The 25,398-nt window shown below is 42.9% G+C and overlaps 1 protein-coding gene across 1 annotated transcript; it reads left to right on the top strand.

The window, feature by feature from the left end:
• Positions 1-1,441: 1,441 nt before the first annotated feature.
• mtmr6 (myotubularin related protein 6) lies at positions 1,442-18,102 on the top strand. Its single transcript, XM_012863932.3, has 15 exons — positions 1,442-1,669; positions 4,149-4,283; positions 6,355-6,517; positions 7,288-7,445; positions 9,990-10,118; positions 11,731-11,865; positions 12,001-12,133; positions 12,235-12,344; positions 12,420-12,545; positions 12,653-12,702; positions 13,860-13,953; positions 14,065-14,171; positions 14,870-15,004; positions 15,107-15,233; positions 17,436-18,102. Exons 1-15 carry the CDS (start codon positions 1,646-1,648, stop codon positions 17,787-17,789), a joined length of 1,980 nt encoding a protein of 659 aa, XP_012719386.1. The 5' UTR covers positions 1,442-1,645; the 3' UTR covers positions 17,790-18,102.
• The last annotated feature ends 7,296 nt before the right edge of the window (positions 18,103-25,398 follow it).

The raw sequence follows: 25,398 nt of genomic DNA, 5'->3' as shown, positions 1-25,398 counted from the left end.
TAACATTTTCTATTTATATTTACATCTAAGAACAAATTAATGGCAAATAGTTTCACAAATATTGCATTTAGGATGTGCCTGTGTAAATTCTCAGTTATCCGGGTCATTGCAACAACAAACAGGCTTAAACCTGGGGCAACTGGACTTTTGCTCAGTTTTTTCTGAAAATGTTTCGACACCTTTGCAAGAACTGAGCAAAAATCTGGTTGCCTCAGATTTAAGCCTGTTTGCTTTTTAGGATGTAAATGCTAATTAATGTAAGGATGTAATACTAGGTTAGATATTTAGGAAGCCAGTTGAGTTTAATTCTACCCATTACCATGTTTAAACTCTATAGCTCTAGTTCCTCTTCCTGATCTTTTTCTGCCTTGAGTGTTATTTTGTTTTTTGTAAATCGCCTCTGGATTTTTTTCAAAACAGTGACTTGAAGGCATACACACCGCCTTAGAGAATTGTTTTGAACCTCCTTCATATCTTGGTATAGATGATAAAAAAAGTCAAATAAACAACATTAATAAATGAGCAAATAAATAAACGCCTCAGCTCATTGAAGCGTTTCCTCCACTTTGTTAAATTCCACATAACCACATATATATATATATATATATATATATATATATATATATATATATATATATAGATAGATAGATAGATAGATAGACATGTTTGTGTGTGTGTGTGTGTGTGTGTGTGTGTGTGTGTGTGTGTGTATCAGGGAACAGCAGCGTAACAGGAAGTCAAGGAAGTGGATGTCTGACACAACACTAGCAGTGTGTGTGTGTGTGTGTGTGTGTGTGTGTGTGTGTGTGTATGTGTGCATGTGTTGGTGTTATTAAAATATAAAAGTCAATTGTTTAAATCTAAACATTGTGGTCTTCATTATTTCATAAAACCATGTCACATGTGAACCTTATAAGTTCAGGTATAGTCACAGATTAGGAGCAGACGTTTTGGGGGAGTATTAAATAGAAAATTACTAATATGAGAAAAAAAGTAGGACAATAAAGTAAAAAAAGACAAAAGTAATATTGTCTTTTATTAATATTATGAGAAGAACGTCATATTATGAAAATAAATTTTTCTGTGACTATTCATTTCCAGAATAGTCACAGTTTGCAGAGCTATTTCAGTCCTGGAGTAATAGGGCCAGGTTAGATTCTTTTGATTATTTTTATTCTTTACGAGAATAAAGTCAGGAGAATGAAGCCAAAGGGATACAAAAATAAACTTGTAAATTGAAAAAGTTTAAATATTACGAATATAAAGTATGTTCTGAGATTAAACTCCCTCTGATACTGTGTAAGTGACTCAGACTAATTGCAGATTTGCCACATTCAACATGGCGGACGCTCTGACGCATCCGCAGCATAGGCAGAACCCGCCCAACGAGGCGTCTCTCCGCCCCCCCGGATGCTCTTATTTTGAAAATTCCCCCACATCCCATGTCTTCTTGACGCAACGGCAGGGGGCTTTACGCGGATGGAGGAGCGAAATAATTGACAATAAACTCATATCAGGGTACCCCCCCGGAAAAAAAGGCGACAATTCCACCGCCGAAGCCGCCAATAATCAATGGTAGACTTCTCTCCAGAGGGCGTCGTGTGAACCCCTTGCCGTCGCTGACAGCGCGTCCGAACTCGAAGAAATGGAACATATCCGAACGCCCAAGGTAGCTAACATTTCTTGCTACTTCTTGCGCTGGGGTGGGAGACATGCCAGCCAGCAAACCAGGCCCTGTCTTTTTTTTGTTTGTTTTTTTTTTGGGCTTGTTTGCAGAGCTCTGCTGTCTCCGCGTCTAGCCTGTGTGTTCGCGTTGGACTGAACGTGTCTGGATGGAGCTTTCAGAGCGATGGCTAGCAGGTTCCGCTCTGCAGCTCCAGCTGGCAGACGTGACGAGCATCGGTTAGCTGAGCTTTCTCTCCGTGTGACTGACAGACAGGCAGACAGACAGACAGCGAGACAGACAGACTGTCAGTGAGTCTCCGGAACATTGCGAGTTAGCCGCTTTATCGCCGATTTAGCTGAAGTCTCTCCGTGGTTCTGTAGCGCGAGGAGGGAAACGAAGTTGCACGGAGACGCAGTGGCCGATGGGCCTTTTTGACAAGCAGCTGACCGTGATGTAGGTCTGGAGCTTTATTTTTTCTATACACGTCAAGCTTAGCAGAGTTATATATCACATATGTGGCTGATAAACAGCTTATAAAACATTTTAGCTCAAGAAGCCTTGGCTGGTCCGGGCAGCTGAACAGGTGCTGACAATAATATAGCAGGTGGTGCATTTTGGGTTTCAGGTTTAAATCCTTTGTAAAGAAAAAAAAAACACATTAACTTGTTTTGTTTTTTCCCCTTTTCTTCCTAGTAATGGATCCAGATTGCTTTGCAACAGCAACTAAGTTTAAAAGCAACGCAAAACGGATCTGGAAGTACTTCCAAGTGGAAGAAAAAATGGCAGCTTTTACTAGAGATGCTCCAATCGTATTGGAGGAGGAGGGGGGTGATCTGCCATTTCTGAGCTCAGCTGATTCCAGTGTGTGTGTGTGTGTGTGTGTGTGTGTGTGTGTGTGTGTGTGTGTGTTTCAAATCACCCTAATTCATGAGAGAGGAAAAAAGGTGCTCTGTGTTGTTTAATGAAGGTAAGTAGCTCTGATTGCTACAGAGAATGAAGGAGCTACAAGATTCATCATTTTATGGATCAAAAAAATGCCCCACCCCCAACTTTTCTCACATTTTTCTTTGTTAGTTGAGGCTATTCTTTTATTTAATTTAAAGTGCGTCCACTTAAATCCTATTAGTCGGCACGTTTCTAGAATGGAAGTGGGGCTAAGTTGTTGCTTTTGATCCGTCTAATGAGTGATAACGGTGAATGATAAAGTAATCCATCACCCATCAGAACCAGCCAGGCGACTGTCCTGACTTCGGTCTGATTAATCCGTGGATCTATATTTCTACCCAGTGAAGGATTTCTTGGCACGTCGGCTAAGGGAGAATTGATTGTCTTAGTTTCCGTGCGCTCATAAGGGTGAGGACTTTTTAGATGCTTCATCAAGGAGGTTATAGTCTGACCGTTTGTTCCTCTAAAAACGTAAACCCAGCCGAGGAAGGAGGGCGCTGCAAAATAGATGTGCTGGGATTAAGAGGGCGTGATTCCCCCCGCAGACGAGGCGTGCCCCGGCTGCGACTTGTTCTCTCCGTTTGTTCGTTGATCCAGAAAAGCCAGTGAGTCTTGACGAATTGTTGAGAAACCGCTGTGCTAGCATCATGCGTTGGTTGCGAAGGTGTCCACGAAGGGTTGTGCTCGTGAGTAATTGGCTCTCAAAAAAAAAAAAAAAAAACGGTGTAAGCAGTCAATGACGTTTTCTCTCAGCTTCCCCTTTGAAAAAGAAAAAAAAAAAACAAATGTATATCTTTACCTCGACTTCCTGTGTTTTCTGAAAGGCTTATTTGTGACAAAACTCTGCGGCCCGGGTTGCTGGGAGACAGACGGTCTGCGTTACAACATCGTATCAGGGAACAGCAGCGTAACAGCAGGAAGGAAGCGGATGTCTGACTCAACACTAGCAGAGTTAATGTGGGTTTTTTTTTATCATAGGTTTGGACATTTAGCAGCAAGAATCTCTCACACAGTGCCAAAAAAAATGCCGATGCCTCCTCAACTGCCTCACTTTTTGTCACGCAACGACCACAGAGCTTATTTTACCGGTGGTCCGGCGCTGGATCATGTATTCTCTTTAAAGAATGTGACTTTTGGCCATTTTAACATAATACACGTGTTAATTATGAATAAGAATAAATAAGGCGTGTTTTTTTTTTTTGGTTAAGGGGTTTTCTATTGGGAAAAATTAAATCAGCCATTTTCCTATAGAATAAATTATTGGTTACGGTTTTCTTCCATGTGTTTGACTCCTGTTATAAAAGATCTGGCAGCCAAAAAGCAAAATGCCAGGTGGTCAATGTTATGTAACATGCCCGCTAGAACCAGTGCCAACCGCTACCTCCAACGTTTTTTTTTTTTTATGTCCTTGCCACGGTTCATCTTTTTTGTCTTTAATAGACGTTCTAACGTGGGACGTTCCGGCGCAGAGCGGAAGCCGCAGTCTTGGCTGCTAACGGCCCGTCGGTCACTTTCTCCCCCGTCTGTGTCTCGGCAGGTGGAGCAGGTGCGGCTGGTGGATCGCTTCAGCAACAAATCCACGAGTGGCACGCTCTACCTCACGGCCACGCATCTCATTTTTGTGGAAAGCAGCTCCAACAACAACTCGGCCTCCGCTGGACAGGAGATCTGGGTGAGTGGGTCGAGCGGTTAGGCGTCTTGCTTGGCTTGTTTTACTTTTTTTGTTTTTCCACTCGGTATCGGTATCAGGGTATGGGTCCGTGGTTTGGGCTTAACTGGGGATAGACGGAGAGTGAAACACTTCCACGTGCCGTTTTTACAGCTGCATGAATGAGGGATCAGCAGTAGCTCAGCTTTAATCCTCTCCTCTACACAGAAGAACCACATAAAAACACGGCTTGAAAAGCAGGAGGTGAAAAGGGCCATGGCTTTTTTTTTTATGCTGGGTTTTAGTTTAACAACATTAAGACAAATAATAAGGAAGTCACTCATGAGATAATTAGGAAGCCTCTCTCCTAACAGCCCAATAATTATCTTTGATCGCTTCCTAATATATTATTGATGCCCTCTCCGGATGGAAGGACTGGTTTAATGTACAATTGGCAGGCAGGGAAAGGTAATTGCAACTCTTCTAGCGGAGCCAAATGCCACAGTGACCTATAGAGCGACCAAGTTGTCAACGGATCAGTTGAGATCCAAGACCCCAAATAACTGTTTTACTGAATCGGGGGGCGTCGGCGTCCATGACGGTGACATTACGAAGCCGGCCCGCAGCCCGAGGAAGGTAAGCTTGCGTTTCAGCTGCAGTGCTGTGTCGGGGAAAGGGGGAAAATGAGGCAAAGCTGCGCGGGCTCGTCTAAAGGAAGGCTGCGGCTGCAGAGCTGAGTGATCCGGATTCGGTGTCCGTTGCAGCAAGACTCCGGCACGATCTTCTCACAATCGGCTGTTTTCGTGCTGCAGCGGGAGCTTAGAAAGAAGCACAGCGGAAGTGAAACACTTTAGGAAGGAAATCATCAGAGCTTTAATGAGCCGGGAGCAATTATCTAAAACGGGAAGCTATATGTGGGAGTTTTGTCAAATTTTAATTGCCTTTTAATACGTTGTTTGCTTAATTTCTTTTGCCCAATGCCGATTTTCAATCTTTTCCTAAATGTCACCAGTCTTATTGAAATGCCTGTCCTCTATTATGTTAAGCTTTTTGTTCTGCTCTTGGCTCCTAGCTTGTCATATGATATCTGAACGCGTGGCCGGGAAGGTTTCTGTGGTCCGGCGTTTTCTCTGCGCAGCAACATCCCAGCTCTGACCTCGTTCTCGCCCTCTTTCCTGCTCTTTGTGCTGAGAAAAGGAAACGTGCTTTGGTTTTTACACAGCTGAGCACATCTGTCCTTCCATGTCTAGAGCTTCCTGTGTGTGTGTGTTTTTTTTTATTTGGTTTTTTTGGATGTGAAATGTGCACGGTGCGCGTTTTTGTGCTCTGTCTGTTGGGTGTAGAGAGATCAGAGTTTAACCGGGGCCTCGTAAACTATTAAACACCATGTGAGGGAATAGCTCAGCAGCTGGTGCCCTCGGCGTTCACACTGTGTGTGTTTTTCTGTTTATCATTACCCAACGCCCGTGAGTCTGCAATACAAATATTTCCCATGGACTAGGGCTGGACGATACAGTAAAAAAGCACATCGATAGAATAGAAATCATATTGATCGATATCGATAATTATCAACAAATTGAAAACATGTATTTTAAGTGCAGCCCTGGCTGTTTTATGCTGTTGCTTAGCGACCGTTTTAAATACAGAACACACACAAACACTGAATTCAGACTCAACCCTTTATTCAACCAACTTTTTACCAAAAAAGAAAAAAAACACACGTGCTCTCTGAAACCTTTAAAGGGGGCGTGGCTTGATGATGCTCGTTCCTGGGTCTGCGGTTGTGATTGGTTGGGAGGATGTAACGACTAAAATATTAACCTACATGGCTAAAATGCGTAAGGAAGGAAAATGTTCATTCTATTGAACTTTTTATTGACCCTTTTTTTTCTATTCGGTACACGTCTATCGATCAATATATATTGTTGTTGAATCATCGCCCAGCCCTGCGATGGACGTTTAACGATAACTCGAGATGCGCTCCTGTGGATATACCCGACGCCTGACACCAGGGGATCCTTTGAGGGTTCTTCCAGACAGCCGCTGAAAATAATCCCACCTCTCTTCCTCCCTCTCTCTCTCTCTCTCTTGGCAGATTTTGCACCACCACATAGCCTCGGTGGAGAAGCAGAGCCTGACCACCTCAGGCTGCCCGCTGCGCATCCAGTGTCGGAACTTCAGGGTGGTTCATTTTGTGGTGCAGAGGGAGAGAGACTGCCACGACATCTACAGTTCGCTGCTGCGTCTGCTGCGGCCAGGTGATCTCCACCGTTTCCGCCTCCTGTTTGGTTTCCAGGCCTACCTGGCCCTGTGTGACAGTATATTTGCTCCAGTTGTTAAATCCTGAATTAACTGTGGTTTAACCACATGGTTTTTGGTCCAGTTTCACTGGCTAAAGCCAGGTTGCTTTGCTGTTTCAGCAACTGGAGAGCTTTCCAGAGCAAATCTGGAAACACCGACTCGGTTTGTGATGATGGGCTTAAAGCAACTTGGGGTTTTTGCGACAGTATAATGAGAGCATAACAGCAAGTCCAGCTGTGAATGGTTAGAAATGCAAAACAAATTTTAGAGCGACGAAAACACGCAAAAACAGACGAAATCTGCGAGGTGCCAGATAATTCTTTATTGCCCCCGGCAAGTCGGAGGAGGATTGTAACTTTCACAGTTTTTTATTGCTAAAGTCATGGAGTTTAAATTAGGAGAGGACAGAAACAAAATGCTGGGAGTAATAAACCAGCAAGAAAGCTTTAGCACCCTCCCATAATAAAACTGTAGCTAAGTGCAGTAAATTCAAGGGAGGTACTTAAGTTACTACCTCCCTTCCAGGCCTTTTTTTTTTTTTTTTTTTTTTTTTTTTTTTTGGAGTAGATTCTTCCTGGTTATCTGATGGCACCGGCTCTTGTTGGGGAAAATGATGGGAGTAAAAAGAATTAGCCCTGGAAAAGGTTGCTGCAGTGGATGTGCGCGTCAACTGTGCACGCCGACTGCAGCTTCACGACGTCACTCCTCGCTTCTCTTCTCGTCTCAGTGCACTACGAGGAACTCTACGCGTTCTCCTACAACCCCCAGCAAAACGACCAGCAGAGGGAGGAAGGCTGGCAGCTCATCGACCTGGGGGCGGAGTTCGAGAGAATGGGCGTCCCCAACGACCAATGGCAGCACACCGACGTCAACAGAGAGTACAAGGTAAACCATTGACCGACGTGATAAAACCTCCTTTCCTTATCTTTCACAGCAGTTAGGATAGCTTAACTCGACACACTGTCACGCCTTTTGTTGCGTCTTATATTTACTGATACTGCAGCCTTGGCAGCAACTAGTGCATATTTTATTGTTTCCACTGTGTGCCTTCTGCCTTGATAACACTGAGTCTTTGGAAGGTCAAGCTTAAGACTTGATCATTTAAGCCTTTATGCCTGAAACACAGCTTCTAAACACGCCATGTGATTTGTCTGCGGTCCAGCCTATGCAGGGCTCATTATTATGGAGGAAAACTAACTCTACATTGTAGCCAAGGCTGGCAGCGTTGCTTTATATTTGACACAATGTACGAGTCAGATATTTTTTTTTATTTTTTTTAATCTTCTGGGAACATTTGTTACAAGGTTGGGTGTGACAGTCATGATTTGTAACCTGGCACCGACCCATTGTACATTTGGAAGCAATTACTTTAGTTGTCCACTAGAGGGCGCCGACACTTCACTTTTAGAGCTTCTGTAGCAATGTGGCAAACGCACAGATAGGCCGTGGGCCAGAATCTGTAGGACGCTTCCTTAAGAAGTTTCGTATGAACTGTCAGGGGGCAACTTTCTTCCACCAGGATAAGTTGCTACACATAGCAGTGATCTCAAAACACCAATGTTCCCACGTTTTCGCTTGCACATTAATAAGTTATAGCCGATAAAAAATCTAAACTGTGGCGCTCCGGTCCAAGAGGTCACGTGATTCGATTTTTGCTGCTCAGCCAATCAGATCGCTGTATTGTCAGCTGTGCGCGTTCATCAGTTCATCATGGCTGCGCTCGTAAGATGTTTGTATGCATTTGTTTCCAGATGAAGAAAGCCCAATAATAGCATTTTCTGGCGCCAGCTGGCAGAGATCTTGATGGCAAGAAAAAAATAAATAGCCCAGACCATCTGTCCATCCATCCATCCATCCATCCATTTTCTAACAGGCTTATCCCCGCTGGGTTTGCGAGGTGCTGGTGCCGAGCTCCAGCTGTCAATGGGTGAGACGCGTTGTATAAACTCGTTGTGCCAAACGAGTTATCCCCTTCGGAATTTGTAGAATTTTGTATTGTATTTTTGAAATCAATAAAAGTTTTAACCTCCAGCTTTGTGAAGTCTAAATATTTTAAACATCACATTCTAGTAAAATGAAATTTATTTTTTTTAAACTCCTAATACGTTGTTCTATTTTTAAAAGAGACATATCTCGTTTTCTTAATACGGTTAATATCTCGATAAGGTTCTTGGTTGAATTAAAATCTTATTAAATCTGATAATTTTGGCTGTGCCTTTATTCAGTGTTCATTTGATCACACGTGAAATCCGCTTTATATAATCTATTCATGCGGGTTTAGCTACCAAAAAAGAAAAAAAGAGAACCAGCAGACAGCTGTGATGGACTTAGGAAGGTGGATTTTGGTTTCAGCAGACAGACATTCGACAATCTAATAACATAAAGCTAATATTTTCGTGACACATCTGGAAATGACCGTTTTCTTTCTCATAACGTATTATACTGGATGGATGGATGAACGATAATGTAACGACACCATTGCTATATTTCGTTAAGAAAAGTAAAACATCCTCATTTCCACGCCTAATAGGTTGGAAATGAGGCGGAGTTGACTAGATTCATTCTTCCAGCTGAATGCGCTCTTGGCGCAGGGAATACAAATTCTGGCGGGGATAAGTCGTTTGGCACAACGACACCTGTGCTATCCTAGCGCAGCAGGTCTTGGTGATATCACAGTAAATTGGGCAAAAGTCTGGACTATTTCTGCCCTGCGATGGACTGGTGACCTGTCCAGTTTATACAACGCCTCTCGCCCATTGACAGCTGGAGATAGGGACCGGCACCTCGCGAACGCAGGGATAAGCGTGTTAGAAAATGAATGGATGGATGGATGGATGAATGGATGGATGGATGGATGAATGGATGGATGGTCTGGGCTATTTATTTTTTTCTTGCCATCAAGATCTCTGCCAGGTGGCGCCACAAAATGCTATTATTGGGCTTTCTTCGTCTGGAAACAGACACAACAGAAACAACCATCTTACGGGCGCAGCCATGATGACGTGGTAAACTCGCTCAGCTGACAATACAGCGATCGGATTGGCTGAGCAGCAAAAATCGAATCACGTGACCTCTTGGACCGGAGCGCCACAGTTTAGATTTTTTATCGGCTATAACTTCTTAATGTGCAAGTGAAAACGTGGGAACATTGGTGTTTTGAGATCACTGCTATGTGTAGCAACTTATCCCGGTGCAAGAAAGTTGCCCCCTGACAGTTCATACGAAAAGTCACCGTACAGATTCTGGCCCACGGCCTAAGACTTTCAAGGACACAGACCAGAATGTCGTTCATCCCACATGTTTGCTCCTGTTTCTCCTAATGCAACAAAATAAATAGTTTAACTGGGATATCTGGGGAAAAAAAAAAAGAAAATCAGAGTTTAGTTTCTGTTTTTTTTGACATGCACATTTTGCCGTTGGGTTTTCTAGGTGTGTGAGACGTATCCACGCGACCTGTACGTTCCCATCACAGCCAGTAAGCCCATCATCGTCGGCAGCTCCAAGTTCCGAAGCAAAGGACGCTTTCCTGTGCTCACATACTTCTACCAAGAGAAAAAGGTACTTTGTGTTTGGGCGCGGCTCTTGTTTTCAGAGCTCTGACCTGTATGTTTAACTGCGTCAATGTTAGAAAGCCTAGTTTGGCCAAAATGCTTATACAGGAGAACAAGAGGGAAAAGCCTCCTTTAAATTAAGGAGGCTTTTATTTAATATTTTTACCAGAATATTATTAAGCTGCGTTAGAAGCACCGATTTGGTAAGGACAAAAGTGTCGTTGGTCACATGAGTTAAGAAACACCGATCATCCGAAACCAATCTCCGGTTTCTTCGAAGGCTTGACCTGCAGGCTCTGATTTCTTTTAACTTAGGCACATAATACCAGGAAAAACAGGTGCTGCAGGTTCTTTCATCGGGGAAGTGACCAGGGATTCTTGTAAAGGACGAAATAATGATAATCATCTTAACTTTGCATCATACATTTCCCCCAGTTATATAAATATTCCCGTTTTATGTATCAAAACATAGAAAATTGGTTCATATTTCTTTACAAGGTCATTTTTGGCAATTCACTTAGTTGGTTATATTTCTTCTTTGTTCCTAAAGACAGCAGGCGCTCTAACCGTCGATCAGAAAGACAAACTGGGAATGTCATGAACAGTATGTGCTTTGGTTGGAAATGCCTTTAAAGTATCAGCCCCGTCCTGGTGTGAGCTACAGAGACTTCTTAGATTGGATTGCCTGTCAAATATGGTCCATTTTAAATATAGAAATAAAAGCTGCTGATGACAGTTATGCTTTGCTGGTGAATGGCCAGTTGATTTAACCAGCTGGTTTCTTGTTGTCCTTTTGGGCTGGGGCTAACGTTTATTTTAACAGTTGACTATATCTATAGATAATTTTTTTTCAATTAGTCGTTTAATCGTGCATTTTTTTTTTTGTGATCTCCATCACAGTTTATAAAAGCACTTCAAAGCAAGCGACGCCACCGACAGTAATCCACTGGATTAACACGTTAACAGACATTTAACAGCAGAGTTAAAACTGCAGAGGTGGAGAAAAAAGAGAATTTGACGCGTGAACTTGCTTTTTGTTATATATAGAAAAATGGAGATTTTTTTTTTTTTTTAAATCAACGGCAATCTCCTGAATTTCACACCCAAATTTCCCCATTGTGGAAAAATAAAGGAGTTTTCTATCTTCTTATAAAGATTGATTGAATGAAGATACTAAAAAAAAAATTTTAAATTCAAGTACATGCTGTTGGATAATGAGTTTATAGACCTAAAATGGTGGTAGCTCGTTTTTGGCTGCTGAGCCTCGATCGCATTTAATTAAGAGAATTGATCAGTGCATCCCCAATCGTTGTGCAAGCCAAGTTTTCTGCAGATCCTCTCAGATCCCAGTGGAGGTTGGGATGTTTGTTTTTATAAGTAAATTCTTTAAAAAAAAAAAAAAATTTTTTTTTTTTTAAATGCATGTCTTTTGTAGATCCATGTTACAGAAATACATCTGGTCACCTTTCACGACATCTAGGAGGGAACGTAGACAGAAACTCTCTGAAATCAAGCTAGGACTGAGAATAAATAACTTACTTAAAAAATGTAGTTGGTGCTGTCAGTGTTTGTTTTTTGTTTTTTTTCTCCACCCCTCTGACGTGTGAACTGTGCGACAGGCGGCGGTGTGTCGCTGCAGTCAGCCGCTCTCCGGGTTCAGCGCGCGATGCCTGGAAGACGAGGGCCTGCTGCAGGCCATCAGCAGGGCCAACCACAACAGTCGCTTTGTTTACGTCATGGACACGAGGCCGAAGGTGAGGCGCTGTGTTTGAATCTTAACCTTTTTAGCGTTTTTTTTACGCAGGAAGGGCTCATGCGGCTTTTAAAGAGTAAATTAACAGCGGGGAATTCAGATCGACTCACGCTGTTGTGTCCGTGCCTTCTTGCAGCTGAACGCGCTGGCCAACCGCGCCGCAGGCAAAGGCTACGAGAACGAGGACAACTACTCCAACATCCGCTTCAAGTTCGTCGGGATTGAAAATATCCACGTAATGAGGGCGAGCCTGCAGAAATTACTGGAAGGTCGGAGAACCGTTGTCGAACCCTCCAGGACACCGCATTGCTTTAACGTGCCGACTGAAGATTTCACCGCCGTCCTCTCTCTCTCTCTCTCTCTCTCTCAGTTATTGGGACGCGCTCTCTGACCATGAGCGACTACCTGGAGGGGCTAGAAAGCAGCGGCTGGCTGCGACATATCAAGGCTGTAGTAGACGCAGCCGTGTTTCTCACAAAGGTAACATTAGTCTTTTCGCGAGCGTCGCACGGTTTCTAGCGGGCCGTGATGTTAAAGGCAGTTTCCGCTCCTCAGGCAGTTGCAACAGAAGGGGCCAGTGTGTTGGTCCATTGCTCAGACGGATGGGACAGAACAGCCCAAGTTTGTGCCCTGGGGTCACTGCTCATGGACCCTTACTATCGCACCATCAAGGGCTTTATGGTAACGCTGGGAGTATCGCTCTAAATTTCTTCTTTGCCAGTGAACTGCTCTTGTTTCAAGCTTACCTGTCTTTTCTTTTTTCATTTTTTTACTTATGTGTGTTTCAGGTACTGATAGAGAAAGACTGGATCTCCTTTGGTCACAAGTTTGCAGACAGGTGAAGATTCATTTAATCTAATCGGTTTTATCTTTCGAAACAAACTCGCAGCATTTTCTAACTTTCTTATTCATATTTCAGTGTTTCCTTAAGTGTATTACCAGACTCCTCGGTTAGGAAGGTGGAGCTGTAGCTAAGTTTTCTTAACTAAAACATCAGATCGCTGATTGCACTTAGACAAATTTGTACTTTTTTTTTAACAAACAGTTGAAAAGAAAAAGCATAAAAAAATAGTCCCACCTTGCTTCATCTCTGAGCCGGTGCTGTCCAACTCACTCCTGGCTCTCTCAGTGTGAGCTCTCCAGCGTTACGGTGCACAGTAATGGATCCTTTGGCTTTCTAAGTGCTGTTGCCTTTCACTCACCGTAAAATGCATCCAATACCTTTTAAGACTTTTCATGATATCACACTATTCAGGCATCTAGGAGACGGCCCGTCTGCAGCAGTGACATGCAGGCTGTCTGTGTGCGCCAGTAATGCTTTCCAAGCATCCCGGTGATTATTTGGAAATCAAACCCAGTAGTAAACCTTTTAAATCCGCATATAAAATCAGAATAAAGGGGAAATGGTGAAAAAAAAACAAAAAAAAACTCATTCATGTTGACCTTTCTTCATGAGAGAGGTTAACATGGACACTAGGGCTGGGCGATATGGCTTAAAAATAAAACCTCCGATTTGACTTTACCAAATCTGATTATTAAATTTTTTTCACCTTTTTCATTTAACCAAAATATAAGGAAATTATGTTTAAAAACTTCCTTTCATGTCAAGCACTTTGTCTGGCAGTTGACTTGAATTCAAATTGCAAATAAATGCAACCTTTGAATGCAATAATGAGCTAAGAACAACCTTCACTTCACTTGTGTAACTTCAAAATAGCTTAAAAAAGTAAATGAGTAAATTCAAGTACCTCGTATTATGGTTTAAAAAAATGGTTGCTCTTTATAATATTTTGGGAATATATTTCTACATATATTCAGCATTTCAAGTCTCTTGATGGAAGCCCAATGAGTGCACTGGCTAAATAAAATCCATATTTTTCCAAAAATGTAACCATAAAAATTGTAAATTCGAATTAATCGATTGAATCGATTTTTCGGTTACCGGACAGAAACAGGTGCCATTATCTGACTCTACATCTGATTCTGTGTTTGAAGGTGCGACCAGCTGGACGGAGATCCAAAGGAAGTGTCTCCTATCTTCACTCAGTTTCTGGAGTGTGTTTGGCAGCTGACTGAGCAGTTCCCCCAGGTATGCGCCAAGGCGTTTAGCATAACAGACTCGCACTAAGCTTCCTATTTATTTATTTATTTTTTTTACCGTGCTTGCACGTCTTCCTGCTAACGCCGCCGCTCTCTATAGGCTTTTGAGTACAGCGAGTGGTTCCTGCTGCAGATCCACGAACACGTGCACTCCTGCCAGTATGGAAACTTCCTAGGGAACAATCAGAGGCAGAGAGAGGAGATGCAGTAAGTTTGCCACGTGCTCAGGATATTAAATCAGCTCTGTTGTCTAATCTTTGTGGTTCATGTTATCCCCCCCCCCCCAGGAGAGATGCATGAAATAGTTTTTCTGCTTTTAAAAAGACACACGGTAGCAAACAAACTGACGCAGCCATGTTTTCTGGGTGGTTCCTCGTGACATGGACCTAGAACCTTTCAAGCCAGATTCATTAATGCAAATGTGTTGGAAAGAAGTTCAAAGATGATAAATAAAAAGCTTCACAAACGTTTTCCGCTCCATTACTTTTGTTTCAACTCGATACACGTATTAAAATAACCTTAACGACCAGGTAACGGGGATGCAGCTCGTTTTTTACTCCTACTGGAGGTGCGATGGCACATGAGATCGGATGTTTTTGGGTTAACTGGTCGGTAAAATTTAAGGGGTTATGGTCCGAACTGTACGATAACATTCTCGTAACAGTGTAATAATTAGATTACTCGTTGTTTAAAAGATGTGATTATTGTCAGTGTATGATTTATTTACTTATGTTTGCGTAAACTGAACGAGAATTGCTTTAAAATAGGACTTTCACGTCCTGACTCCCATCGTTTGCCCTACATACCTTACGGGGGGAAACCACCTGAGCCGTTTAAGCAGAACTGCCTTAAGCCGTGTTGATTGGATGTTAATGCGTTTGTCAATCGTCGCTCTGTGATTTTAGGCTCAGAGAGCGCACCCACTCCCTCTGGGCCTTCCTGATGAGTGAAAAGCAGAACTACTTGAACCCGTTCTACAAGCCTTCCTACTCTGAAGCGCACCCTGTGCTGGAGCCCTCCACCTTGCCGTACCATTTCAAGTAAGTACAGGAACGCCTGCTGCCGCACACCAACAGTATCAGGCGAGCTGCGTTTGTATATGTCGCCCGCATTCTTTTTGTAAACCTGCCCGTGCTCCCCAGGTTCTGGAGGAACATGTACCACCAGTTCGATCGCTCCATGCATCCGCGGCAGTCGATCCTCAAAACCATTCTGACTCTCAAGGAGAGCAGCAGCAAAGCGGAGGGCACGCTGCAGGCGCTAGAGGCTGTGAGTGGAACTCCCCTTATGTGCATTAGCTCACACACGGAGAGGTGATAGGTGTGGTTCAAAGCGCTGCTTTCCCCAGTTTTTCTATAACAAACCCTAAAATAACACTGTAAGACACTAGTGACCTCCCACAATTATTATTTGGGTTTACAGCCATGACTAAGAAGTCTGATAAACGCCTGTGATGACAAAACAAACATCACCAACTAATATATAATTTTGTATCTGTTTGTAACAAAAAAATCTGAGAAAAGGTTTAGATTATCTTCTTTTCTTCTGCAAGTGAAACAAATGTCACAATGTGTAAGTTAACTAATTAACTCTAGTTTGGATTATGTTTAAAGTTTAACTCCAATTTATGTTGCTTTAGATAATCATTTAAAACCCTTTTTTAAGGGCTGCTTTCTGTAGGGAATAAAACAGTAAGCCCTTGGCAAGTTTTGCCCACCCAGAACATGGCTGGGAGGAAGCCAACGTTGTTCTGGCCTCTGTTTTGCATCACTTTGCATCATAGGTAAACGTGAACCACATTACTTTGAGCTTTTAACGTGTCGTTCTGAGCTTTTCACAGCTCTAATCTCCTAAGCTTTACACATACGTCTGCTGTTCCGTTTTAAAGTTCTGAAAAGCAACGCTCAGATTCTAAAAAAGGTGACGTAGATCCTTTAACTTTAGTCTCTTTAGGGATCGGTTCATTTTTACATGCAAAGTGACTATTTGCAGTGCCGCGTTGTGTATTGTGTTGCCGTACGTGCAGACATTGGCACTCTTGTTGGATCTCCTGGTCAAAGATGAATAAACAGCCCTAAATCTAGTAGTTTTTGTTTACAGTTGTGTAACAGATGGATAAATAGGTTCTTATTTCTCCACAGGGGAAATCCATGTTTAGTTTGACTACCGTTTATTGATGGGTTGGGAAAATCCAGCCTTGGGGAGAAAAAAAAAAGTTTATATTTAACAAAAGCGCCTCTGGTTGGGGTCTCTGCTTTCAACAATTTTTGCCAACTTGACAGCTTAGTTTTCTCCTATAACATTTCCAAGGTTGGAGCATACAGAGAGAGGAATATTGGAGCCATCTCCTTTGAAAAATGTCTCCAGATCTCTGATGCACTTCTGTTTAGCTCAGCCAGACGCTTTCTGCAGGATTTAGGTCTGAAGACAGACACGGGCACGGCTCAAGCTGGGTTTTGTGTCTGGCGAACCACTTCTATGCCCATTTGGCCAAATGTTTTAGATCTTTATCTAATCCAAAGCATTTTTTATTCATAATCTGTTGGTGTTTTAAAAAAAAAATGGATGATGCCATGTACCTGAACAAGGTTCTTCGGGTGTTCGGAAAAGAAACGGGCCAAAAGCATCCCTGATCTTCCACCGTAATTGACAGAAGGGCTTATGGCGGCACTCATCGCTGCGTCCTTTTAATCAGTAAGGGTTGGAGCTTTATTTACCTTCATTTCCATCCTCCGCTCCGTTCATGGAGGCAGCATGCGTACGGACCCCATCCAGCGCTGTGGCCGGAGGCTGAAAGGAACAGGCCTCCGTGTCATTTTTCTACCCAAGCGAAACAGGAAGCCGTGAATGACTAATCGAATTTCCTTGAAGTTCTGATGAACCTAAAAAAAAAAAAAAGTCTTGTAAAGATAAGAAACAATGCTTTATTCACATTTATTTCAAATGAATTGTTTGCCGGTAGTGACATATTGGTATTTGAATTAATGTCCTCAAATTAGTCAGCTAGTCCTGTTATTTTGTGTTGCATTCTGTTACTGCAGTGAAATATTAGCTTACTCGCTGGGGAAACTGGGGCTCAGTCGGTGGAGAAGTCGTCTTGCAATCGGAAGGTTGTCGGTTTGATTCCATCTCCCCCCCCGTAATGCGTCGATGTCCCTCTGGGCAAGGCACTTAACACCAAGTTGCCTACATATTGGGGGATTAGTGAGAGCGATTGGATCCGATAATGTAAAGCACTCCAAGTGGTTTGGGTGACTAGAGAAGCGCTACATAGATTCAGTCCATATACACACATTTCAATGTAGATATATAAACTTTAGAGCAGATAAAAATATATACTTTTATGCATGTATTTAGGGCAATATGACTTTGTATCTGTTCACTGCTAAAATCAGACATAAGGGTTAAAAATACATCTTGCATCCATCTAGGGTGAATAAATTGTATCTATGTCCCACCCTATGCATTCAGAGGCTCCAGCAGCTTGGCGTGACCCCCATTGCGACCTCTGACCCCCCTGCACCTCCTCCAACCAGAGATCAGCGCGCCCACCCCCTGCCGCCGCGGCCCGACTCGCTCATTCTAGGCGCCCCCGTCGACCACAAAGAGGTGCAGCGCCGCGAGGAAGAGGAGGACGAGCAGGACGAAGTGGCCGAGGAGGCCACGGAGAGCACGGACACCGAGCGGACAGTAGAGGGCAGCAGCGGCACCGAGAGCAGGAAGCAGAGCTACGGCGAGCTGGAGGGGACATGCAACGGGGAACTTTCCAAAGAGGAGCCGGCCGTCGTCAGCCTGGAGCTCGGCGTGGCACGAATGACCTGCTGAATCCAAAGCAGGAGCGTTTCTGGACGGGGGACACTGGTGTGGATGAGTGACAGGGGGTTGTGTGTGTGTGTGTGTGTGCGTGTGTGTGTGTGTGTGTGTGCGGACAGGAAGCTGTCATTCTATAGTGATTACGCAGTGGTCCTGAAAGGGCCGAGCGGCCGGTGTTATCTATCTGTACAGTTTAAATCTCAGTGGAAGGCGTCATAAATATGTCACATACTGCACCTACCATTGAAAAGCTTGTTCTTTTTTTAAGAATGTTGTAAAGCCCCATGGTATTAAAAAAAGAGAAAATAAATTCATTCAAAACCAACACTTGTAATTTGTTCAGTTATGTAAGACACATTTTTTTAAAGACATGGCCTAGATGTTTTAAACAGCTGTTTATCCTGGTTTAAAAAAAAAAAAAAAGATCCAAGTTTTTGGCTCTGGCAATATTTAATTTCATTTGAAGGCAAGGGGCCAAATTAATCTGCTGCTGTTGATCCGAATTTGCTCTGATCTGACAGGGAGATATAAAAATGAGAACATGGCAGAAGATGAAAGATGTCACAACATATCAGGCACCAGATACGCACTTCCTCTGGCTTTATTACCCCATGCTTTGCTCAACTGTTTGTCAGATGCTGTTTGCTTTTAGATAATTTCTATGATGCATTAAAAACGTTTTAAGTTAAATTACGTAATTTGAGCATGTGTGTGTGTGTCCCACCCCCCTTTTTAAATAGCTCTTTCATTTGTTTTTAGCCAACTTTTTAAAGTTTTCCAAGTCTGGTTTAGTATTTAAGAAGAAAACAGACTTTTCATCCGTATCGTATTGTCTCGAAGTCGCATCCATCCATGAATTCATTAACAAACATCAATCCACCTCATCATCATCCATCCATTCATCCTCCCTCATTCTGTTCACCCATCCATCCCTACAGCCCTTCACTGTCAAATATCTATCAATCTGTTCATCTCTTTTTTCCATCTGTTTTTTTTCATTCATATATTTGTAGGTTCCAGATTTAAAATCGGAACCTTACAGAAATATCTGCCATCAATCAGGGCAAAACTTGGTATTTATATTTTTTTTAGAAGAAAAAGACTTAAAAACTGGAGATTTCAGTTTGGAAAAGCTTGGAATAGGCAGGAAAAATGTTTGAAAACCGTAAGGAACCGCAACTTTATTCATATTCACTAATTGGAATATAAAAACGGGACAAACTGTGTCCTAAAATACTTTAAACTTACATTACGTCAGATAAGCAAGAAGAACCTAACATTTACGCATCCTAGATTTAGGTATTCACTTGATCTAAATGACAAAAGGCCAAATTTTGGAGCAGTCATTTACTATTAGTGATGTTTTTACCCAGGAAGCCCCAGTAAATTGTGTGCTTTGGCTCGACTCAAAATGGCCTCATTTGAAAGGAGTTCTGTGTTAATTCCAGACCAATGTAACTTTGCTACATGTTGGAGCTCAGAAAGGATTAAATCTCTGGATTAGATCTGCCGTTCAAAAAAAAAAAAAAAAAAAAAAAAGACGACTCCTTTTGATATTTTGTTTTTTGCCAAAACAACTTAAAACTTGAAAAATGCCAGTTGCACAGAGGTGCCGGGCGATATAAGCCTCGGCTGTGCTACTTTTGGTCGCTGTGCCTTTAAATACTTTATGGAATTTGTGCAAAGCAGCATTGGCAGCGGCCCTCGCTCGCTCCTCACCTCTTGCTTAATTCCGCCTCCGCACGCCGTTCGAATGAACAGAGATCTGTGCTATCGCACAGCCACCGCACAGAGTGACATTTAGCATGAGACAATTCACTGCCTATTGGCAAATAAGGCCGTCGTTGTTCATGAATAAGATCTTGGAATAAAGATAGGCTGGCAGTGCACCGTGTTATGATGTGTGGAGATGTTGTTTCAGCTCTATAAATGCTTCATGCAATCAACAACTGAGAAAGGAAACACCAGCAAGTGTGATATTCACACATAGAATGACAAATTAGGGAAAAAAATAAGATTTGCTGAAAACACATATATATACAAACATAGCTATACATATATAGCTGCCATTTTCCTGCTCTAAGATATAGTTTCTGAACTCTATATAAAAATATTAAGTCTTTGAGAATAATCACCAGTTATGCCTTGGTTAATAGTTACTTAGTACAGCCTTACTTAACTATATATTACATTTACAATACTTTGCCAATACTAGAACAATAGTTTGCCACGGAAATGTCTGTAATACCTCTAGCATCATGTGCTCCTTTCCTGCAGTCTTCTTGTGCGTATTACTGTACATGAAATATTGAGAAGCCTCTTCCAGCGACAAGCTGTTGAGGGCTTCTCCAAGGTCCTGAATCATTCAGACGAATGCTGCACGCCATGCACTCCTTACTACAAGGCCAGAGCGTTGTCCTCGCCGTGAACACAAAGCGGACCCAACGTGCTTGGAAAAACATTTCTTTACCCCGTACACAAAACACTGCGGGATTTTATGCCGGCTCCTGTCCTTGGCGTCTCATTAAAACCTCCTTCAAGCTCATTTCCACCCTCCCTGTTCTGATTTAATTTTGAACAGGAATAATCAGGGGCGTCCAGAACTAATGTGATTAGGCTTAATTTCGTCTGATTGCCATGGAGCTGCGGCGGTGTGTGGCGATTTGAACCAGGCGGGCGTTTGGATGGTTTTAAACTTTTGTGATTATCTGAACTGACCACCAAGCACTGCTCTTGTTTTGTTCTGTAAGCTTTTAGTTGTTTTTGAGCTGCGCCCGCGTTCTACTTCTCCGCCAGGGCTGCTCATCGTCACCGATCCTGTGTCTGTGGTGTTCATGGACAGGGTCTAAAGGTGCAGCCGTCGCTAGGAGGGTGTTTGGTTCGGGAACCTCAGGATCTCCTCTTTGTTTTTGTGCAGAAGTTGCGGCTCTGTTGGCGGAGTGTAGTCAGGCTCAGCTTTAGAAGGTTAATGTGTGCTTCTGTGCTTTTTTGGCTCTCTTGTTGTGTCTCTGCTCTGTCTTCTGTACCCCCCAGTCGGTCGAGGCAGATGACCGTTCATACTGAGCCCGTTTCTGCTGGAAGTTTTTCCTTCCCGTTAATGGGGAGTTTTTCTTCCCACTGTCGCTTCATGCTTGCTCAGTATGAGGGATTGCAGCAAAGCCATGGACAATGCAGACGACTCTTCCTGTGGCTCTACGGTTCCCCAGGAGTGAATGCTGCTTGTCTGGACTTTGATGCAATCAACTGGTTCCCTTATATAGGAAATTTTTGACCAATCTGTATAATCTGACCCAATCTGTATAATATGATTGAACTTGACTTTGTAAAGTGCCTTGAGATGACATGTTTCATGATTTGGCGCTATATAAATAAAATTGAATTGAATTGAATTGAATAGAAGGTAGGGTGAGGAGCTATGTTTCCTGGACCTGTTGCAGCAGCAGCCTGATCTTGTCTAAGCGGAAGACAATGGATGGTTGAATAGATGGAGGTTGCCTCTGAAGGCAATTAGTTGCACAGGGCAGTATCAGTACAAGTAGGCTGGGTACGAATGCCCACTGAACTTCACCGATTTTTAGTTCTAAAAAAAGATTTTGAAACCCAAGTATCCATTCCCTTTCACATCACAATTACACAATATTATGGATCTGGCCATTCCCACAAAGCTCCTATAAATGACATTGAAGTTTGTGGTCGTAATGTCACCACGTGTGACACAGTTGAAGTGGTGTGAATACGGCGCATTGCGCTCCCTCCTACAGGTGGCACTCATACAACCCTAGAAAGGTTTGAGTTCCCATTGGCGTTTCAAACTAGTTTGCCAAATGATTGCGTTGGATAGAGTTCCTAATGTGACCTAATGAAAGAAAGGTTGAAATGAATTATTAAACGGCACTAACAGAAGCCCCGGAGTCTTTGGGACTCAGACGTGTGTGAGAAGCCCGGTCTTAGACAGCTTAATAACAGTTTGCACCACCCCCCTGTTGTTTCCTTAAGTAACAAAAGACCTCAGGCAGTAATCCGGGGGGTTAATATTGCACACGTATGTGAATGTGAGAGGAAACGCGCGCACACACACACACACACTCACACACACACACGCTCTAGCTTAGTTTAATCCAGAGCTGGAAGACCCTCTGTCCGGAAACCTGCCCTACAGGACGTTGGTGATGATGATGATGATGAAAAATGTGTGAGGTGATTTTTGCATGCCTGTTTTAATCTGTGCCTCGTGGAACGACGCCAAAGCCAACTTGTTTATATACGGTGTTGGCTCACTCAGGAGTACCCAGCCACACCCGTGCTTTGTTCGCCTCTCCGTCTTTGTCAGGTCTGTCACATTAGTCCTACTGATGCGTAAAAGCTGCGAAAAAGTTAACCTGACATCAATAATGTATTCACTTAAAAAAAAAAAGAAATAAATTCATTTTCTCAAAGATACGTTTTCCCAAGGGGGAAAATCAACACCGCTTTGAAGTAAACGTGTCACGCAGAGACAAGGCGAGGGCACGGCACACACCTCACATTAAGACTTTCTCTCAGTTTTAGTTCAGGTGAATCTCTCCACAGGCGTTTAACGTCCGACACATATAAACGCACCGTTGCTCTGGTTTTTCTTGAAAATCTATGAGATTAAACAATATGGCACAAAAAAACAGGGAAAAAAACAATAATATCAGGTCAAAGGTCATCCCTGAGAAAGGCAGGGCGCGTTTAGAGAGGCCGTTTGTCCAACTTTAATCTTTTTAACCAACATGAGAGGACTAAAGTGGATTGAACGGACAAAAGATCGGACAGCTGAGGCATAATGTTGTTTACTATTGCTACCAGTGGCTATAGTAACTGGCACTATCATGGAAATCAGTTCATTAAAGCTGGACGATAAGGACAAAGCCTCTAAATAAATCATGAAGATTACATCGTGATGGCAAGAACGTGGAATACCTTTCAAACGGAGCAAACCTTGGCTTTGTGAGGGTGAGGACAAAAGGAAATCGTCTGAGCGTTCGCTCCTATCATTTTCATTGTGAATAAGAGGGCTGAGCAAATAAATCACTTGCAGTCTTTTCCTTTGGCGAGAATGAGTGTTTTAGTGCTTTGTTTTCTCATCCAAACGCTTGAAGCCATCGGTTTCCTTTTCCTTTAACTGTCGTCCTTTGTCATAGGCACGCATATCTTGCACATATTGCGCGCACAGTTACAAATGTATACTTTTTAGTGTAAATAAACGTGCATCCAAAGAGCGTTGAAAGCAAGCTCTACAGACAAAGAAAAGCAGAGAGAGAGAGAGAAGGACAGAAAAACGTCCTCTAACTGTCCCACTTAGTGCTAGGCTTCACTCAAGGGGCTGAAATGGGAACCCTGGTTAGACAGTGTGGGTGGGGGCAACAGGGTGTGTGTGCTTTTTGTGCTGCATGCATCTGGCCTTCTCTCAGTTTTTTTTTTTTTTTTACACCAGATAAGCAGTGAACTGCACATCAGAAGAGGACACATGTTGTATTTTCCCCCCAGCACCAAACTGCCAAACCCTGTTCTGGGCCCAGAGCTGTGTTTCTCGGCGGACGCTGCACAGAGATGCACCTTCCTCACGATCTAATAGCTGCTCATTAAACCCAGTTCGTTTCACAGCAGTTGCATTTCCGGATCATATCTTTATGATAATGGTCTTGAGCTTGGTGGTGCACTTGTATCACTGTTTTCTTTAATAATTTACTTGCATTTAGGCAGTATAAGTGGCGCACAATTTCCGTCCTAAAAGCTGATCGGAATCCTCCGTCTCACGGCGTAAAAGCTAAAAACCACTTGTCAGTCTCTGCTCGTCAGCCCACCGGCCATCTGCTGCTCCTCGGACTCGCTTCCAGGTCCATCCATTAGCCGGCGGACTTACAGACAAGTCCGCACAACACATTCTGTCAGAGTGTCTGCTGTACCTGCTGCAAACCAGGGTGAGCAGACAGGTTGTCTGCCTTTTTTGAGGATGAAAGCGAAGGCGAGGCGCGCTTCAGCGCTTCGCTCCGGGGAAGCCCTCAAAACGTGCCTGTGTAGGTGTGTGTGTTGTCTTGGGCTCATGAATGCAGACATTGTTTGGTAGCGGTGGGCTGGAAGACGAGAGCCTGGGCCTGCAGACGCCTGAGAGCAGGAGGGAGAGGAGGAGGAGGAGGAGGAAGAGTGGAGGGAGGGATGGGATGGGAGAGAAGGTATATAAGTAGGTCGGGATATCGGGGAGATTCATGGGGGGTTGGGAGAATGAAACCGGGAGTTAAAAGAGAAACCACAAAGAGTCACTACTGTATGTAAACTGAGCTTTTTTTTTTTTTTTTTTGTCTGTAATTTTTCAATAAGGTTTAAAAAAAATCTATATTAGTGTTAAGGTGAATTCATTCAATAATATTTAAATGCTATAGATTCTTTGATTTGATCAAGTTTATTGATTTTATAACTTAATTTGGGCAACGTAAAGTATGTGGTGAGACGTGGATGTAAGTGTGAAGGCTTTGTGATTTTAAGGGCTTCCTTTCAAGGAATAACCAGCGCTTGTATGCAAGACACGTTTCCTTTGGACAATAAAGATAATATAAAATAAAACTCATAAAATTAACACGTCATTAACACGCCTCATTCAACGGAGGATATTTCTGTAGTGTCAGCTGGGTGACCAGGAAGGCAGGATCAAAAGTCAAGGAGTTGAGCTTGAAAGTTATGTTCCCCTGAGCAGCTGATTGTTGTGCATGCCCACTGAAACTCCGCTGGTTGTCAGGCTACGTGCTAACAATACAATCAATATGGCGGCGTGGCTAGTAACACAAACCTTGATTTAGGATGACAGGGGGGCAGTTAAATGCGTTGCCATAGCTTCAGACACCTGGCCCTGTGTGTCCATATGGAGGACCAGAGGCCATATGGCTTACATGGCGTGCCCAAACTGTTCTTGTGTGTGTGTGTGTGTGTGGTGAGTAGGGGGGGGGTCTAAAATGTGTTTATGTAGTTAAAATGTGGAAACCCGAGCCATCACAATGTGACTTGTTACATTTTAGAAAACCAGTGTTTCTCAAACTCTGAGGAGCAAGTGCCACCTCAGTAAATGACACAAATTTGAGAGCTATTTTAAAGCAGTATTGTAGCAGGATGCAGACTTTGCTTTACTCGTTTTGTTATTCCAAAACAATAACAGCAATATTTCGTGGCGCTGCACGATTAGTTGAATGTTGTCCATTAGTAATTTTGTTTAATCTTTTAATTAAAATGTGGAAATGTCCAAATTTAAAGTTGGAAGAAGTGGAGGTTTCTCACCAACCCAAATATCTAAAATCCAAAAATGGCTGTCCCTCATATGATACAGTTATAGTCACAATATATCCAGATTATTTGGTTCTTCTGACCATTTGTATCTCGTTAAACCTTTCACAGAGTGAACTTGTTATCCCAGTGCTGATTCATTATTAGCTTGTATTGCTAATAGTAGTTTGTCTGGTTATTGAACATATTTAATAGTAAATCCTACTGATTTTTAAACTGTTGACTGGGATATAGTTAAGTTCAGTCTTTTTTTCTTTTTTCTTTTTACCAGACACTAGTTGTGAATTCATAGGTAAATGAAGCTGAACAGAAGTAGACATAATTC

The sequence above is a fragment of the Fundulus heteroclitus genome, chromosome 21, assembly GCF_011125445.2.
Source record: "Fundulus heteroclitus isolate FHET01 chromosome 21, MU-UCD_Fhet_4.1, whole genome shotgun sequence".
Lineage (NCBI taxonomy): Eukaryota > Metazoa > Chordata > Actinopteri > Cyprinodontiformes > Fundulidae > Fundulus > Fundulus heteroclitus.
The sequence above is the reverse complement of the archived record's forward strand: the minus strand, read 5'-3'. Positions and strand labels throughout refer to the sequence as shown.

Bases quoted from the DNA above. Each gene is read 5' to 3' on its own strand.
- mtmr6 (XM_012863932.3), top strand. From the start codon at position 1,646: ATGGAACATATCCGAACGCCCAAG. The intron at 12,546-12,652 runs GTAACGCTGGGA...TGTGTGTTTCAG, and splicing joins GCACCATCAAGGGCTTTATG to GTACTGATAGAGAAAGACTG. The intron at 15,234-17,435 runs GTGAGTGGAACT...CTATGCATTCAG, and splicing joins CGCTGCAGGCGCTAGAGGCT to AGGCTCCAGCAGCTTGGCGT.